Source organism: Eptatretus burgeri, chromosome 15 (assembly GCF_056783735.1).
Source record: "Eptatretus burgeri isolate ZD-2024b chromosome 15, Ebu_testis_v1, whole genome shotgun sequence".
NCBI lineage: Eukaryota > Metazoa > Chordata > Myxini > Myxiniformes > Myxinidae > Eptatretus > Eptatretus burgeri.
In genome coordinates, this window is record NC_140975.1 from 54,556,851 (window position 1) to 54,575,926 (window position 19,076).

Consider the following 19,076-nt stretch of genomic DNA (forward strand, 5'->3'; position numbering starts at 1 on the left):
TCTGCCGAATCTCCAACCATGGCACCCCCGGGCCCTCAGGCTGCCTCCGAGCCTACCAGCTCCCTAAGATCTGGGGAGTGCCCTCCACGGCTACTCCCCGTCGATGCTCACATGGCAGGCTGGCGCCACGGCCCCTTTTCCCCGGGTGCCTGTGCCCACGACACTGCCCACGTGGCCATTGGCGCTACGGGTCCCGCTTCATGCGGGCCCACCCGTGCCCACTACGCTATCCCGGCCCCTCTTGGGCCCGTGGCCTACCGCAGCCGACTAGTCCGGTGCCCGGGGTGCCCATGAAGCGATACTCACCGTTCGCAGCCACGCTCCCAGCCTGTCAACAGGACTTCTGCACCCCTCCAAACGGGTTTCGGGCCTACACTCGCACCAACAGCAAAACGACCTCCATTTTGTAAATTTGGCTAACCCCCTAACTGACTTTACTCTGACCCTGGGGTCCCTTGGGTGGAAATCACTCCTCCACCCCCAATCACTCATCGCACCATGCATTCCACATTCACCCCATTCACACAGGCCCACTGCCCCTCACTCATTCCTCACACATTTTCCATTTCTAAACTCACACCAACACTCCACACTACCATCCTACTAAATAAATCCCCTATCTCGTGCTCCCTCGTCATCCCTTAAACTCATGCACGTTCCATTTAACTCTACGCAGCGAAGCTACGTCCCACTACACATTCAATGTCTGTCCGTGTTTCACAAAATCCAACAAGATCCATTTTCTAATCTAACCTAACATTCCCACTAACTAACCATTCCACGGCCCCCATGAGGACTTGTTCCTGCCCCATGAGGCCGGTCTAACTATACTAACCTGTCCCGCTAACTATTGTTCCTATGCCCAAACTCACAGGATGTCCACCACATCCTGCAGGGCCGTATACTTGGAGCGAGTTTTTTTTTTTCTGCACCTCCATGGTGGAGGTTCACGGCACGCCCGTTCGTCCCTATGGACGATACCGACGTCCCCTCCGAAGGCCGATACGTGCAGCCATGACGTCACTCTGCGAATCTCCCCAAGCGCTCGCTTTGGAGAATTCCCCACGCGGGACAACGTGCGCCGTTTATCCGGCATTTGTGCCGCGAGATTCCCGCCGATGACGTCACACGCTCACCGAGTCTGCAGCTGGCGCGCATTTCGTCCCGGGAACCCGCTCCGCGCATTCCGCGGACAGAACACGTGGTATGCAGCACGTGATGCCTCGAACATACGTCCACGTTGGAACCCGCGTGTTCCGAATTCACCTATCAACACTCGCCGCCATTTTAACCGTCCACGCGGCCGGCTTGTGTCCGACATGGAACGTTTCCGGGCCAGATCGCGAAAGCGTTAGCGTGCAGGCCGTGTGCGAAGTGCGCCACGGACCTCGCACACGCCGTCGCACGAACCCGTCACGGTACCCACATCAACCCTTTGTGGCCCTTCAGGATCGCCGTTCGTGTCTCCCGTCTGAAACCGTCCATTTACCACGCACGCCATCTTACTCACGCACGCCATTTTACTCACACTATGCGCACGTTTCAACACGCATTTCGACGCACTCGTACCCTTAACCACACACACCGGGACAATCACGCTGGGGAATCGCGCTACCACAAGCGCTCCCGGGGTCTCCATACCCCCCCTCCCCCAAGGTGCGCGTGTACCCGTTCACAGAACTCATCCCCTCTACCTCGCATGGCACGACCGAACTCACCTGGTCGTGATCCGCCTCAAGGGGGCATTGCGTCTCCCTCCGTTCCTGTGGGAGGCCATCCTGCTGCTCACATCGAGTCACAACACATTCCCCAAGCTCACCCTCATTGTCCCTCACTAACTCCATGTGTGTGTGCTCGTCTGTCGTTCCGTCCAATTTACCCTCCATCTCCCGTGTCTCTGTTTTTATTTCCGTTGTTCTTTCCGTCGTCTCTTTTATTATCTGTGTGCCCGTTACTCCTTTTGTCTCCTTTATTAACAGCGTCTCCGTCATCTCCATGTGTGTCTCCCTAATTATCGTCACGACCTCACCCGTCTCCATTGCGGGACCGACACAATCCACACTCCCCCTTGTCGGTTCGATGTCTCCGCCACGTGGCGCTGCCATTTTGTGCTCCACCGTCCGCATCTCGCCACGTGCAATCGCCACTCTGTCCTTCGTGCCCGCCTGGAGGTTCAACCCCAGGCACAGCGTGTGCATATTTGCGTCCATGTTGGTTTTTATTTCTTCTTTTATCGCTCGCGTATTTTCTTTCATTTCGTTTTTCATTTCTTCTTTTATCGCTCGCGTATTTTCTTTCATTTCGTTTTTCATCTTGTTCTTATTCGTTTGCATGTTCGCATTCATTTACTGCATCATTCACATCAACTGTTCGATGCCCGATAGCTCTTGCGAAGCCGATCCATCACAATCAGATGCGGTTTCGCTGGGGACCGAGGAAGAAATTTGATGGAGGGGGCGCTCCTGCGCCGCCGCTCCCACTACGACCATTGCGACCTCTGGGTCCAACTGTGGGCAAAGTTCCTGCATGGGGGTGTCCTGGACCTCTGGTTCCATTAACTCTACATCACTACTCACTTGGCTCAGCTCATCTTGGCTGCCATGTTGCGTGTTGGGAATAAAATTTAAAAAGCTCGTAATATGGAGACACGGGGGGGGGGAGGGGGGGTTCGCTCCCTACACCCCTGATCCGAGTCCGTAAATTTCATGGAGAAGGAGGGGTACGAATCGCACTCCTGACACCAGTGTTACGGTTCCGCCGGTTCGACGCTCCACGCATGACTGCTGATGGCCCAACCGCAGTCGCGCGTCCACTGAAACCGCAATTGCAGTCGTAGCTTCCAGACAACTCAGGAAACCTACTACGGGTGCCTCAAAGCACCATAAATTGACAATATTCTGTCCACGCGGTTTAGGGTTAATCGCCGAATCTCAATATACCTAATTGTCCACATAAACAGAAGTACGGAGAATTTATACCTCGACGGAACTCGTACGGAAACGAGCCGCTTAGCGAGCCCGTTCCGTGTGTGATGCCGAGCGGTTTTAATCGCCAAGTTCCGTCGGTCCGATTATCCCGTTCCTGTGGCACAACGGCCTTGCTTGTTCCCAACACGCGCGACACACTGAGTCAATGGCAGAAATGGACACGGACGAGCTGAGAACATTTAACAAATGGGGTATTTATTTATAATAGGCAAGCAATCAATGGGGGAAAGGGGACATGACACGAGAAAAGCCTACAGCCGATGTATATTGAATTATGTACAGGCACGTATTTAAATCATTTCTACTTAAGAAGACAAGGCGCCACAGAAACAGACTTTCATACAAAAACCGAGAAAATAAACGGGCCCGTGAGCCTTTATTCGGACCCGGCGCCTGGATGACCAAAGGCTCGCGAGAGGCCGGGCAGGTTACCTGGCCACCCCTGGTGACGGCTCGAAGGCCTTCGGGTCTGCGACCCATGGTGTCTCTGCCTGGCCCTCGTGTCGCAACGCGCCAGTCGTTTGAGCAGCCGGGTAGCTTGAGCAGCTGGGCGAGCGGCTTGTGTGGTTGCTTGGTTCTCCTCGGTGGTCCAGCTCTTGTCACGGCCCTTTGTCCAGCCTGGCCAGCGATGCTTTCGGAGGAGTGAACGGGTCCTTGGCTCTTTCAGAGTTGATGCTCTTTAATGACCCGTCCACTACCTCAGCGACGCTGCTCGACCACCGTCAGGGCCGTTTGCCCAGACCATCAAGCTCCGCCGCTGCTGCTGGCTCTCCTTGCCCGGACTCTGACGACTTGCTGGACTCCACCGCAGCTAGCACTTTGGCTTCTCCTCCCGACTGGCACCGATTTCCGAAGCCGCAACTTGCACTGGTTCAGGACCCCCGACTTTGTCGAGCTCCGCCCTTTTATAGGGCTTGGCGAGCTGCCCCTCGAACTCTCACCTGAGGCTGGGGCTCCGCCCACTCTTCACCTCCGACCTCTCACCCCTTGATCGCCTCGCTGGAAACCCCATGTTCGACATCACTTGTTTGTTTCGGGGAAAGCCCTCTTGTGATCCGAATATGCTAATCGGCTCGCGCCGCGGCCGTTCGCCGTCATCCCATACTGACGGTTGGTGCGCAGGTGGCGTAGTTTGTCGAGGAGATGACGCTTGGTGCGGAGATGGCGTTGCTTGTCGAGGAGATGACGGTTGGTGCGGAGATGGCGTTGTTCATCGAGGAGATGACGGTTGGTGCGATGTTTTGAAATAAAAGATAGAAAAGAATAATGACTACCTCAAAGATTCACAGCCCGGCACACAAACAATTCCCTTTACACATCGGTGGGGATTCTAACCTGAAACACATACTTATCGAAATAACTGATCTCCGGGGAACCTGTATGATATTTTGTGAATTTCCACAACCGCAACAATATGTTATTTTCTTGCAGAGAAGTGACTGAATATATTATATTATTACAAACACCCGCTTCCCTATGGGTACGGCCGGGTACAGGGGTTGGGGGGTGTCGGGTCATGTCATCATCCTGAATATTTTTGCTAATTATTATTATTGTTAATATTACTATTATGCTATTATTATTATTGTTGTTATTACTTTTGTTATTGGACTGGCATTCCATTCCAGTTGAAAGCTGTATTATTAAAGGAGCCATGTCTGTCTGTTTGTTTGTCATCCTATAACTTGAAAATGGATTAACGGATTTTAATGAAACTAATGGTGGTGGATTCAGGGAACTCACAAGAAGGTTTGCGACACACTAAAAAAAAAAGGAAGGCAGGTTTGTGTATGGGTGCATGGGCACACATGGCAAAACTGCAAACAACAACTTGGGACGCTGGTTATCCCCTCACGGAGGGCAGGATCTCCCAGGAATCATTTTTTGTTCTTGTCCCATAGAGTAGCCATCACAGGTATGTCGAGGAAACGGAAAGCACAAATTGGAAGGAGTGCATGAGATGCGAGAAATCAAAGAGCACGCAGAGACGAGGAGACCGAGGAGCACTGCTCTCAACGAGTTAAACAGCAACAGCAGTGTCAGGCCATAGATAGGGAAAAATAAACCGTGGAGCACCACTCTCAATGAGTTTAACAGCAACAGCAGCGTCAGGCCATTGATAGGGAAAAATAAACCGTGGAGCACCGCTCTCAACGAGTTTTCCAAGACTGGCAGCGTAACGCTTCTGCAAGAGAAGAAGAAATCGAAGAGCACCACTCCCAAAGACAACGTCGTGATGCCGGCCAGCACAGAAATGTATGCCGTAAACGTCAGCAATTACGCAAAGACTGGTATCCCCATCAGCAAAGTGACGGGTATTATATGCTAGTACAAATTAAGGCAGCAGTCTTCATGATTTAAGTTTTAAGCTGCTGATATCCAAGATACTCTCAGGAGAAATATGAAGTTAACTTTGGATTGTTTGTAAAGTTCGGTTGATCATTATTGGCATTCGGGATGGGAGTAATCTGGCTGCAAGTCTTGCCGCCAGGCGACGCTAGTAATCGCATTGTGCTTCACCACTGATGCCCTCAGGGCAACTTGGTTTGGGCATTAAAAAGCTCTGGATAAAAAACAGGGTTGCCTAAAATCCCCCTAAACATAAAATAAGTGAAGTGTTCACTAGCGTGGTCCAGAAAAAATAATGAACACATTTCCTCTCTCCACAAGGCTATTTTTATGCCTTCATATATAACTAAAGAGCACACAATTTTTTTCTTCAAGAAAACAATATTTAGGGGTCACCACATTTTATTCCGAAATCAGGGGTCCCACATATGATATGATTGTACTGCTGCCTTAGTTGGAGTCGGGATCATCTTATGGTGGTTTAATACCAGTCGAAGCAGGAATTGTCCTCATCCTTGGTTAATGTTTCATTATGGTTTTGAATTCGGCTGATTCCCCGTTCCGCAGTGTCATTTACCACTTTGAGCTGAAAGGACCAAGCCCGTAGGTCATTGTACAATGGATCATCTGTCCACTGACCAGGAGGTTTCTTCAAGAATGTTTGAGAGGTTGCTATTCCACCTTCTATCAAAACATCAAAGAAGGAACTGGTTCCTTTTGTCACAAGGTCCTCCAACTTGAGGTGTTCCCCTTTATCCTTGACCTGTAGCCATCGAGGACAGTCAGGTAAATGTGGACGATATAGGTTCTGGACCATCTTTTCCTTTGTTAGGGTTAGTTTTCCTTACAATGTGATTCAAAGAGTTCCCTGTGATCATGAGGCAAAACGTGTAACTATTTGGCAACCATATATATATATATATATATATATATATATATATATATATATATATATATATATATATATATATATATATATATATATATATGGACATGCCTGGGGTGACCTCTAAATATCCACAAATCGAGCTCAAATTCCACACATGTGTAAGTTAACCCTAGTGGACAAAAATAAGGTATGTGGAGAAATAATTTGACCAACATCATTTTTTACTGTAACAGTTTGGAACACCCTAGTGTTCACTGATGGCACATTAACGGATCAATCAGACAGTGGTGAATGTACATGCAATGAATGGTTTCATCAGAATAAAATGAGTTTGTTTACCCTGGGCTGGCTGTATGGAATATGAAGGATTCCAAGGAAAGAAAGTAGGGCACCTCCTCCCTCTCTGCATAGCCACAGTAACCCTGGACAGAAAGTACACAGTGATTCTGAACACTGTGTGTACGAGGATGTGCACAGCTCAATGAATACGTTTAAAATGAAGCCAAACATAATGGAGTTAAGTTAAAAAAACAAGCTTCATCTCAAGCACCACTAACTATCCTCCAGTTTGTGTACATTCATGATGCTCACCTGCCCACGATCTCAGTGCAGCCACCACGGCCATCCTACTGGCCTGTAACCGGGCTTCCTCCTCCTCTCTGCAACAAACCCAAACACATAAAAATTGCATAATGCTCAAAGCAGAGCCTGAGTTTATCAAAACGTGAACGAAGGTGTCGGGCATGAAGGTTAGAAGATAGAGTGAAAGGATGCAGAGTTGGTTCGACAAATATGTCAAAGAAGATAAAGATAAATCAGTTACTTTAATGGACATGAAAATGCTGGTTTGATGAAAAACAATGAGGGTAATTAAAAGTCAACCACAACATATCTGACATCACATTTTTGATGATGAAGATGGAATGGTTGATATGAATAACAATACCTCTGACCATCTTCTGCCCTCAAGCGGTAATGCAGATCAGTGAAAGGAGCCAGTATTTGCTGTAAAAATTGAAAGCAGTTAGAGTCAATAAGCAACCTCCCACTCTGCCTCAGGACAACCACTGCTGTTAACATAAACAAAATCACCATTCTTCTGCCATCGTCACAGGATAACAAAATTCCCATCAATTTTTTTCTCCTTTTCTCATTGGGAATCCTTTTCTCAACCTTCTCTCAGAGAATGCTCAAGGTAGATAATAAAAATAATTGTCCAGGATAATAGCGTCTCAATGGCCAATGCTTTTCAAAAGGGACTATTCTCAAACCCTCCAACAAAAATTCCCATTCGTGGATTGACTTCTCACATTCTCAACCCTCTCACATTCAATTAATCAATCACATTTCCCTGCTATTCCAATCCCACCTCAAGCTCATTTGACCGAAGCAAGCACCGTGTGGACGGGTGATTCACGAGCTGGGTAGCCGTAGTGACGAGCGCCTCATTCATGCGACTCATAGAACATTCGAGTGCACCGCGGATCACTGTGGCCACACCACCACGCTGCACAAACATCTCAGGGTGCACTATGGCTGAATGCACGGAGATACACACATACATATATGCAGAACAGAGCAGATAATCAAATTATCTGACATCATACACTTTAGCAATAAAGTAGTTTTCTTTCAAACAACAATCAGAAAATGATTATTTTGCATTTATAAGTTAATTATCATACCAACCAAACTTAAAGAAATTGCACCATGAATGAAAGCATTGAATGGGTAATAAATGCAAGGAAAATTCACCCAGCTCGCAGAGTGTGGCGAGGCAAGCTCTGGCCAGACGATCCCTCTCCTGCTGCCCCTCATTGCCCACAGCGACCAGCGAGCTAGCCAGTGATGGAGGGAAGAGACTTCCACCAACAGCTAATATCTGTGGGTTTGATATTGTTTAATGTGTTTATTTGAATAAATGCATCCAAACTACATTAATCCACATACTACTGTTCAGTGTGCTGTACAAATCAGAAAAGCAACACCACACAAGGCTTTCTGGCTTTTTTTGTCGACATAGTCGAGGCTCGTGGAAGAGCTAGTACTAATACACTGAACAGATCAGGACGCAACAGCACAAAAGGAAGAGTAGGGATAGAGGGGGAAACACCAACAGCAGAATTGAAGGCCAACATGGAAGCACACTTGGACAAACAATGAGTATGGGGAGGAATGGGGGGCAGGACAGAATGCCTAGGGTGAACAAGGTGGATAAACTTTCTATCCGGAGGAAGGCCGTGTCAGGCCTTGAACAATATGAAACGAACAAAGCGAATAGCACAAACAACAAACTAATTAACATTAAATACTGCACGGGATACAACAGAAACACCTCGATGAAGACACAACAATGTAAAATCATGACAACTTCAGTTCAGAAAACTCAGCCTCATGAAGTGGAAATGAGGAGCTCAGATTTTCACAACACGTGCGAAAAACCCCCCCACGAAACCTGAAAGCTCATGATGGAAAGTTCAACACCTACTTTGCGAATAAGCCTCAGGGCTTGTGTCCTCTCCACCTCATTGCCTTGCTGGATATCAACACACCTGCAAACAGCATAGCCTCAGGTTTAGGGCACAGCCTCAGGTAGGGATGGGGAGATGGATCTTGGTAGATTCAAAAATTTGGCTTCTCCAGTTGGAAATACCAGCTATTTTTGAAAGTTAAGTATAACCAAAGGCATGGCCTGAATCAAATTTACTAATAACATCTTTAATCTACTACGCAATTGGCTCTCAAACAGTCAAAAAATATCCTACTTATTCATAATCAGGTTGATAGACTAGAACAAAACACAGAAAGCATAAATCTGAAAATACGTGGAACTCAAGAAATCATGCCACTTTGCTCTTCACAGCTCTTTATTGAGCTGACAAAGATATATACTGCTGCAGGTAATTTTTCAACATAATCCCCAAAAAGTGAGATGCATGTCCCATCTCAATGTGAGCTTCCTGATGCCTGCAGTGTATAACTATGTAGGGTTGGTGCGTAGCCACGTTCTTGACAGCCTTCTTGAGAGCCTTCCTGACATCCTTGTGCTGCATGAAGTACTCGCCATGTAAGGCCTCTTTCATGGGCCCAAACAGGCAGTAGTTGGATGGAGCATCGTACGGAGGGCATGGGATAACTTCCCAATTACGTTTGTTCACCACCACCTCTCATCTTCCCCCATCCAAAACCATGATCTTTTCGACCCCAGTTTATCCACCCCAAACTCGCCTCCTTCAAATTCCCTGTTTTCCTTCCTGAAAGTCCCTGTAGTACTATCTTGTTTACCCTGTGTACCCCGCCCCATCCCTCTCCCTTCCATAGATATTCTATTGTCTCTGTTCCCCACTATTTTGTGCTTCCCTCTTCCACCCCTCTTGTCTCCTGCCTTGTTATATGTTTCTGTGTATTAGGTCTTACATGAGCTTCGACTTGGTATTAAAAAAAAAACAATTTCTAACAGAGCCTCATGGAATGCCATTATATGGAGGAAGATGATTTCTTGAAGAAGGCTATTGCATGTGATGAGAACTGGGTCCATCATTTCATTCTGGAATCAAAGTAAGACAGCATGGAGTGGAGGGAGGCATTCAAGGTCTCCACTACCAAACCAATTCAGGTTCAAGCATTAGCTTGAAAGCTTGTGAGAACAGAATTTTGAGACCATAACTAATTGATTCATATGGAATAATTTGAATGTGGGGAAATCATCAATGCACAGTACTTGAGTGAACAGAAAATAAATGATGTCCATATAAGGAAGCAACCATTTTAAGTCACAATAGTGGCAACCAACGTCTCTCGAGTAACTGAAGCAAGATGATTTTACACCTTTTCATTTAAAAACTCCATTCTGAGAAGAAAACACGACACATCTATAAATGACTGCAGTCAACAACAACAAAAAACTTTGAACACATTTTCAGAGGTCATTTGCTATTTGAATATTCAAATATTGAGGAATTTTTTTTACCATCTCACCCCAACTCTGACCCTGATATTTAAGCCAGTAATAATATCCATTCCACCAACTGTCCAAACAGCGATAAGCATGGAGTACAGTACACGTGCCAAAATCTCCAAGCTGGCCAATCCAAACCGAGGTACAATCGATCGGCAGATAAAGAGTAATGAAATGCTTCATGAGAACCTGGCTATCAGGTAGTCTAGCCGGAGCTGAAGCAGGCAGGGTAAGGTTGCTGGGAATGCCAGTAGGTGTCGGACAGCCCGAAGCCCTGCAGCACGCACTTCCTTGGCCTCATTCAGCAGAGCAACACGAACACTAGATACAGGACAGAGGGCATGAAGTAAAGAATAGTGGGAAGAGAGGAGGGGAGGAGGGGTAGTATAGATAAGACCATAATATAGTGAGCTTGATCGAAGGGCTTCTTTTTGGAAATAGATAAGTGCTATTCAATTTAAAAACAGTGTGTGTTCAGTTCAGATCTTAAATGCCCTCCGGGAAAAGCCAGGCAAACTGTATCTGGTGCTCTATTGCTGACCTGCGAAAGATTGAAATTACATGGAATGGAATGGCAGGTCAAGCATGATTATTCCCTTGAGCCAAAAAGATTTCTCAAAGATCAAGTGTGAATGCAATGATTGGTTACCAAAGAAGGATCTGTTTCAAGCTGAGACCCAGAACCTCTTCTGAAGGTCCCACGCTGCTCAACAACTGTGGAAAAGGGAGCAAGTTAAATGGCTGACTAAAACATTTTAATTTTATTTTCCTGAATTGAATTATCATTACAGCTCATTTAGGAAAGCTTCTACAGTATAATAGTTTACTACATTAATAATAATTATCTAATAACAATAATCAAAAGAAGAGATCTCTTTCAAGGAATTTCAATGCAAGAGGAGGTCATTAGGCCCATCAAGCCTGCACTATGATCGTCAACATATGGTTGTTTGTCTGTGCTCTATCTTTTTTAAATGCTGAGCATCAAGCAAGGAAGCAGCACATACCATTTTTAAAGTCTTTTGTATGACTCAGCTAGGGTTTGAGCCAACGACCTCCCAGATAAGAGCAGACACTCTATTATGCCCCCAAGTCTGGTACTTGTGCGTATATATGTAAATACATTTTGCAACGCCTGAAAGAAACTGGCTCAGTAGAAGACAAGAAAAGGCCAGGAAGACCCAGAGGAACCTCCACAAGGCAAGACAAGCACCTGAAATTGCTCAGCTTACATGATGGAAGGAAAATCAAGTCAGCAGCTGACAAATGAAATGACAGCAGGCCTGAACATTAACATGTCATCCAGCACTATGTGCACCAGGGTGATTGTCATATGTCTCCATGGCAGAGTTGCAGCATAGAAACCACTGCTAAGACATAGAGTAAGGTTCAAATAAGGTACACACAAATAATGCTGTAAGGCAACATTAGGATTGGGCAACTGCACAATGGAATTGGGTACTCTGGTCTGATTAATCTAAGTTTGAACTTTTTGGATTGAAAAGACACCAATTCAAATGCTGAAGACCTGGAGAACATTCCGCCACGCAATGTTTGCAGCCGACTGTTAAACATGGAGGAAGCTCTGTGACTGTCTGGGGTTGTATCTCAGCGTTTGGTGGAGGAAAACTTGTTAAAATTAATGGTATGCTTACAAAAGAGAAGTACAAGCAGATACTGCAGCATCAGGCAGTTCGCAGTGGAAATCGTTCCATCAGAAGAGGATTTATTTTCTAACAATATGGAAGGAAAATCCAAAACACTTCCAATAAAAAAACAATATTTGAAGAAAAGATTACAGCTGTTGTGCACCGAGTGTTAAAATGACCACACAAACGTCTCGACATGTCTCATCGAGGCCATATATGGGATTACCTAGAAACAGAGAATAAGAAGAGGTACCCAATAAATATGAAGAGGAATCAAATTTGAATCACTTTCCATCCAGTATCCTCAACATTAATTCCCTCCTTAATGTCACCCCTTTCTCTCGATGCAATGCTGTCTTTTACCCAGACTGCTACTCCTCCTCCTATTTTTGGCTTCTTATCACAATGATACACCTTGTAGCCTTCTAATACTGTCCTCCAGTTACTCTCCTCCTCAAACCATGCCTCACTTATTATCCCCAGCCATCCAACGAAGTTCCATGGAAACAAGTTGGGTATTAAGAAATAATTGAGGTTAACCTTTGTTTCCAGAGCATAGTTGCAAAACTATTAACTATTTCTTTATCAAATTTGGTACACACATCAAGAATAAATTGAACTGGTTGCAACTATATCGTACTCCTCACTGTCTACTTTAGCCTCAAGCTCTTCCATCTTATTATTTAAACTCCTGGCATTTGTATAGAAAATGTTTAACTTTTCCCTTCCTGAAATTCTATTTTCTTGCCTGGCTGTACTCATCACAATTACATCATCAGTTCCTTCCTTAATAGCTTCCCTCCCTCCATTGACCTAAAAAAATCCTGAATTCCTTCCTCAATTCCCACTGCAAACCTTGTTACCCCTTCTATTTAACATACGGCCATCATTCTGAAACACTCCCTTTGTCCCCAAAATGATTACCACTGCCTCTTAAATATGCCTGGTCCTGGCTTAATGGTTAGGGTGGTGGGATTTGGAGCCTAGGGTCCTGAGTTCAAATCCCGCTCAGCTGTTGAATTAATACCAGGTGGGGTTAACTCGACCTGTCATCCTTCCGAGGTTGGCAAAATGAGTGCCAACATGCTGGTATCCTGTGTCGGAGTGGCGACCCATCCAGGATTGTGCCCAACAGCCAAGGAGACTGCTTAAGCAGCACCAACGCTCTGCACAGAGTATGGTCCCAATCTCATCCTCCTCCTCTTAAATGCAAAACCTTCCTCCCTACACCATTGGTGGACATCTATCACTGCTCATAATTTCAAATCCATTTCCTCATCTTGGGAGAATACCAGAAAACATTATCTCATAACCCTTTGCTTTCAGCCGCATACCCATTTTCCTGGACCCATTTTTCAAATAATCCAAGTAAAATTTCCCAACATCATTTGCTCCTCGGTGTACCACAACCAACGTCTTCCTACCGCGACCCGATATGATGTCATTTAACCTTCCTTCAATGTCCCTAACTGCTGCTCCTACAAAACTGCACAGAACTATACGTCTACGATCCTTCCTGCAGAATGAAGAATTTACATAATTCATGGTTTCATCATGCACAAAGACTGTCTACCAGACTTCATTCCTAACTTTCTCTATTGCTGCACCTTCTCCACGGCCTGCACTGGCTACAGCTTCACTACTGCCTACACTGGCTACAGCCTCATCGCTGCCTGCGCTCGCCGCACCCTCCCCACTGACTGCACTCACCGCTCCATCAACACTGCCTGTACGCACTGCAACCTCAACACCGCATGCACTCGCTGCAAGTGTTAAATAAGGTGGTGTATAAGACACGCATCTGAAGTGGTAAAATCACTTTTTATTTTTTCTACGACCTCTAAGGTCTTTTTAAAATTTCAATTGAATTATATACTTGAACACTGCAGAACATAAATCACCTTTTTGCCACTTTCAAAAACCTTCCGCTTCGCAATACTGTACTTAGAGATGTTAAATAAGAGTGGTGTAGAACACCTTATCAACAGTGCTAAATTTCTGTAATTATTTTTTACGACCTTTATTTACTTTCGCAGTTTGTTTCATGTACATTTATTAAGGCTGTTAATTTACAATAATAAACACATATGGCTGTTATCACTGATAATTTGATGAATTTTCCCTGAAGTATGGATATCATTCAAATAACCCAAACTTTTGTGTGTGTGTGTGTGTGTGTGTGTGTGTGTGTGTGTGTGTGTGTGTGTGTGTGTGTGTGTGTGTGTGTGTGTGTGTGTGTGTGTGTGTGTGTGTGTGTGTGTGTGTGTGTACACAAATACATGTCAGTAATGTTGCAAAAATAGCTGTTGTTATGATCATTTTTTTTAAAACATAAATAATATATTATTGGAGCAACCTGTTGGGTTTGCCTGATGTTCGACATCCAACAGGTGGTAATATATTTTGCAATCCATTATTAATATATTCTCGACTTTTCTCCACCATCTGTGCTAATTGCCAGTCTGGAGGTGACTTGCACATTTGAACATGCACTTGTATGTGCAAACTATCCCTTGCTTTAGCTGGCCCATCTGATTGGTTGGCCAGTTCTCGAGAGGAACTGAGAATGGATCACGGGGGGGGGGGGGGGGAGGAAATTTCAGAAATGTGTTTGCAACAAATGGAGGGATTCCGGAAGGAGAATTTAGAGTTGAAGAGGATAGCGTCGTGAGAGGGCAAAGACAATACGATTGAGGCGGAGAAGAAAGTTTAGAGGACTGCGATAAGGTAAGAGACTTGAATAGTTGAGTTATTGGGGATATGAGATACAGAAATCAAAAGGAGAGAGAGGAGTCACGTCCAGCTTTCAGAGTTCGCTCATTGAACGGCCACAGAGCACACTGCCTTGCACAGGTCTCGAAGAGTGTGGCAGTGTACATCTTTTTTTTCTTTTTTTTGGATACCTTGTCGAGGCTCGTGTGAGAGCAAACACACAATGCACAGCAAGGTGGGGGGGGGGGGATGAGACAAGAGGGGTGGGAGTGGGAAGGACAAAACAGTGGAGAACACATACATTAGGAGATCTGTGGAATGGAGAGGAATGGGGCAGGGAACATAGGGAATACAAGATGGACATTGCAGGGACTTTCAGGAAGGAAAGCAGGGAATTTGAAGGAGGTGGGCTTGGGTGGATTATCGGGGGTAGAAAACATCGAGGATTTGAATGGGGGATGATAAGAGGTGGTGGTGAACAGCTGTTTTGAAGGCCTGGAGGGAAGAATGGGATTAAATAGAGTGAGGGAGCTTATTCCAAAGGTGGGAAAAAAGAGGAATGAAAGAGTGAAGGTGAGCAGTGATTCGTGATTTTGGTAGTTTTACGAGAAGGGGTTGTTGGGTGCCCTGTGCCCTTGAGTGCCCTGCGGAAATGTGGTGGGGACAAATCGCAGAGAGAGCAGGGGGGCGAGGCTTGGAGAGGAGACGGTAGAAAACAGAAAGATCACCGACCAGCCTGTGGTGAGAGAGTGAAAGGCCCAAAGACTCAGCCTCATCGCGGGAGATGCTAATGATCCGAAATGGCTTGGTTTCCACAGCGTGAAACCGAGAAAGGTGGGAAGCAGGAGCATCAGCCCAGAGGGGAGAGCAGTACTCCATCAGGCTGTGGACGAAAGCTTTGTAAGTGGTCAGGAGCTCAGGTGGGCTGAAGGACTTTGCACGACGGAGGACTCCCAGTCGGTGACTGGCTTAGGAGGCGAGGTTTGAAATGTGGCTTTCCCAGGAAGAACAGGGCTCAGAACGCTACCTTGAGGAACTCCAGCCTGGACAGGAAGAGGGGATGAAAGAACTCCATTTAGGGCCACACGTTGACTGCGACATGAAGGAGTCCGAATTTTGAACCACAACATTTTACACACTGACAAAATCCCTCAGGTTTCTGACTGCAGCCACTATGACACATTTTCTTTGCTGCCATCCTCAATGCTTTCACCTGTATATATATGAGATTGAACCGCCACTGCAGAGATTTCTTGCTGGGCTCATTTGTTGCCAGTTCCCTGATGAGTTGAAGGTCCTCTCACTTTCAGTGGAATGCCAAGTTGATTTGTTTGTGAGTGACTTGGCACCAAAACTTTCACCAGCCAACCCCATAATAATGTGGGTATACATGGTGACCCTTAAATTAGTGGTGTGCGCGTGCGCGCGCACGCGCGCACACACACACACACACACACACACACACACACACACACACACACACACACACACACAAGTTTTCCTTCATTTATCGAGAATCTAAAACAGTCCATTATTGGTCTCATTGACAGTCCTAACCTTGGCGAAATTATTCAGGTGACCAAGTTTTCTGCCGTTGGAGACACCCAGCGGCTTGGCCACATTCTGCAATATGTCACGCAGATTGGCTGCAGGGTCTGCGGAACACACAAACCGTTATATACCAAAGCAGCGCCGCGGTTTAACGCCTGCACATCATCACGGACACCACGGTTACCATCGTATCAACTTTCAGGTCATCCCTAACCCTGTAACCCAGCACTCTCGTCCTGTTGTGAAGTGTCACAGGACATGTGGTAAACTCGGTCCCAAGCACATCGTGTTCTCCACCTCTGGTCAGGTCCAAAGGCACCGATTCTTCACCGCTGTCATTGCGTCCTGTCGGGTGGAAAGGCGCTTTCGGTTAGGGTTGGGGTTCGTGGGAAGAGGTGAGAATGTTGACCTCTTTACCACCACCGAGGCGTGAGGCGACATTTCCCCGTTCGTGCATCTTATAAAGGATGTAAAAGGTCTCGATCGTCGACGGGGGAACAACGTCCTTACATTAACTGAACCGAGTGATCAGAAATACCTCACGATGAACGGCACATTACGCGAACTACGTTCTTGCGATGTTTAATCAGCGTCGGTTGCTGTCGTGCCGATTTGCATTGTTGTTGTTGTGTGCATTACCGCGGAGCCGGCTGGACAGCAGCGTCCTTCCGCGAAAGCTGAGCGCCATCGTCGGTACTCTCGCGAGATTTGAAACATCGTCGCGAGATCATCGCGTCGTTTCCCACAGTTTTCACTTTCTTCAGGGGAACGTTCATTTGGTTAAAATATGAAGATAAAACCTTTAGTCGATGAGAAACTTCCTTTGAGTTATATGTTTTTTTATATATCGGCAAACAGCGTTATATCGACGGTTTTTTTCTTCATTTAAAACACGAGATCTGATTTTTATTGTGTACCTGATAGCCATGATGGTGTAATGAGCAACAGAATATTCCTCGTCGACTTGTTCTTATTTCTTTTTGCAATTTATTTTAACATTTATTAAAGCTTCACAAGATTAACGTTCACTGATGTTTTTTTTCAATGGTATTGTAAATAAAGAAAAGGCGTTCAACTTTATGCGGTGCTGTTGCTATTCGATTTGAAGGTCGTGAGGCAGACGGAATCCTCGTGATTTTACTTTGTGCGAGTGATATGTGGTGGGAGATCCTTCCAGGAGCGGCTGTGATGTTCACGGCCCTATGGCTGCCGGGGATCTGCAGGCCGTTTTTACAACGTTGGGGAAACTCCGGAAAGGTGTTCCTTGTGTCACGCAACAATGTTGTCTACGTTTCCTTTTGGCATAACTCATGCAAATTACGGCATTTGTTGCACGATTATTACATTAATGTCCTCGTCATTTCAGAGATCTCATTTGATTCTGCATGGAATTAATTGTGCATCGTTTCCCCTCCAAGCTATCAAAAACAATAAAAGGTGTCTGTCCCTGTGTGTGTCTGTCCCTGTGTGTGTGCCTGTCCCTGTGTGTGTGCCTGTCCCTGTGTGTGTGTGTGTGTGCCTGTCCCTGTGTGTGTGTGTGTGTCTGTCCCTGTGTGTGTGTCTGTCCCTGTGTGTGTGTCTGTCCCTGTGTGTGTGTGTCTGTCCCTGTGTGTGTGTGTCTGTCCCTGTGTGTGTGTGTGTCTGTCCCTGTGTGTGTGTGTGTCTGTCCCTGTGTGTGTGTGTGTCTGTCCCTGTGTGTGTGTGTGTGTCTGTCCCTGTGTGTGTGTGTGTGTCTGTCCCTGTGTGTGTGTGTGTGTCTGTCCCTGTGTGTGTGTGTGTCTGTCCCTGTGTGTGTGTGTGTCTGTCCCTGTGTGTGTGTGTCTGTCCCTGTGTGTGTGTGTCTGTCCCTGTGTGTGTGTGTGTCTGTCCCTGTGTGTGTGTGTGTCTGTCTGTCCCTGTGTGTGTGTGCGTGTGTCTGTCCCTGTGTGTGTGTGTGTGTGTGTGTGTCTGTCCCTGTGTGTGTGTGTGTCTGTCCCTGTGTGTGTGTGTGTCTGTCCCTGTGTGTGTGTGTGTCTGTCCCTGTGTGTGTGTGTGTCTGTCCCTGTGTGTGTGTGTCTGTCCCTGTGTGTGTGTGTGTCTGTCCCTGTGCGTGTGTGTGTCTGTCCCTGTGTGTGTGTGTCTGTCCCTGTGTGTGTGTGTGTCTGTCCCTGTGTGTGTGTGTGTGTCTGTCCCTGTGTGTGTGTGTGTGTGTCTGTCCGTGTGTGTGTGTGTGTGTGTCTGTCCCTGTGTGTGTGTGTGTGTGTCTGTCCCTGTGTGTGTGTGTGTCTGTCCCTGTGTGTGTGTGTGTGTCTGTCCCTGTGTGTGTGTGTGTCTGTCCCTGTGTGTGTGTGTGTCTGTCCCTGTGTGTGTGTGTGTCTGTCCCTGTGTGTGTGTGTCTGTCCCTGTGTGTGTGTGTGTGTGTCTGTCCCTGTGTGTGTGTCTGTCCCTGTGTGTGTGTGTGTGTCTGTCCCTGTGTGTGTGTGTGTGTCTGTCCCTGTGTGTGTGTGTGTGTCTGTCCCTGTGTGTGTGTGTGTCTGTCCCACTGTGTGTGTGTGTGTCTGTCCCACTGTGTGTGTGGGTCTGTCCCTGTGTGTGTGTGTGTGTCTGTCCCTGTGTGTGTGTGTGTGTCTGTGCCTGTGTGTGTGTGTGTGTCTGTGCCTGTGTGTGTGTGTGTCTGGCCCCGCGTGTGTGTGTGTCTGTCCCACTGTGTGAGTGTGTGTCTGTCCCTGTGTGTGTGGGTGACTGACCCTGTGTGTGTGTGTCTGTCCCTGTGTGTGTGTCTGTCCCTGTGTGTGTGTGTGTCTGTCCCTGTGTGTGTGTGTGTGTCTGTCCCTGTGTGTGTGTGTGTGTCTGTCCCTGTGTGTGTGTGTGTGTCTGTCCCTGTGTGTGTGTGTGTCTGTCCCTGTGTGTGTGTGTCTCTGTCTCTGTGTGTGTGTGTGTGTCTCTCCCTGTGTGTGTGTGTGTCTGTCACTGTGTGTGTGTGTGTGACTGTCCCTGTGTGT

The 19,076-nt window shown here is 46.7% G+C and overlaps 1 protein-coding gene across 3 annotated transcripts in view; it reads right to left on the reverse strand.

Annotated features, from left to right (window-relative positions):
• RICTOR (RPTOR independent companion of MTOR complex 2) overlaps positions 1 to 16,837 on the reverse strand; it is a 112,365-nt gene extending 95,528 nt beyond the window's left edge. For 2 of the 3 annotated variants that reach the window (XM_085856024.1, XM_085856023.1), the window contains exons 1-11: positions 16,735 to 16,836; positions 16,393 to 16,440; positions 16,102 to 16,199; positions 10,833 to 10,897; positions 10,373 to 10,504; positions 8,714 to 8,777; positions 7,981 to 8,107; positions 7,595 to 7,761; positions 7,172 to 7,230; positions 6,817 to 6,884; positions 6,565 to 6,647 (exon numbers count right to left, since the gene is read on the reverse strand). In XM_085856024.1, coding sequence (XP_085712150.1) covers positions 6,565 to 6,647; positions 6,817 to 6,884; positions 7,172 to 7,230; positions 7,595 to 7,761; positions 7,981 to 8,107; positions 8,714 to 8,777; positions 10,373 to 10,504; positions 10,833 to 10,897; positions 16,102 to 16,199; positions 16,393 to 16,440; positions 16,735 to 16,783 — 960 coding nt within the window. In that variant the 5' untranslated portion in view covers positions 16,784 to 16,836. Of the gene's footprint in view, positions 1 to 6,564; positions 6,648 to 6,816; positions 6,885 to 7,171; positions 7,231 to 7,594; positions 7,762 to 7,980; positions 8,108 to 8,713; positions 8,778 to 10,372; positions 10,505 to 10,832; positions 10,898 to 16,101; positions 16,200 to 16,392; positions 16,441 to 16,734 lie in introns of all 3 variants that reach the window. The other variant, XM_085856026.1, reaches the window with a different exon arrangement.
• Between the last annotated feature and the right edge of the window lie 2,239 nt (positions 16,838 to 19,076).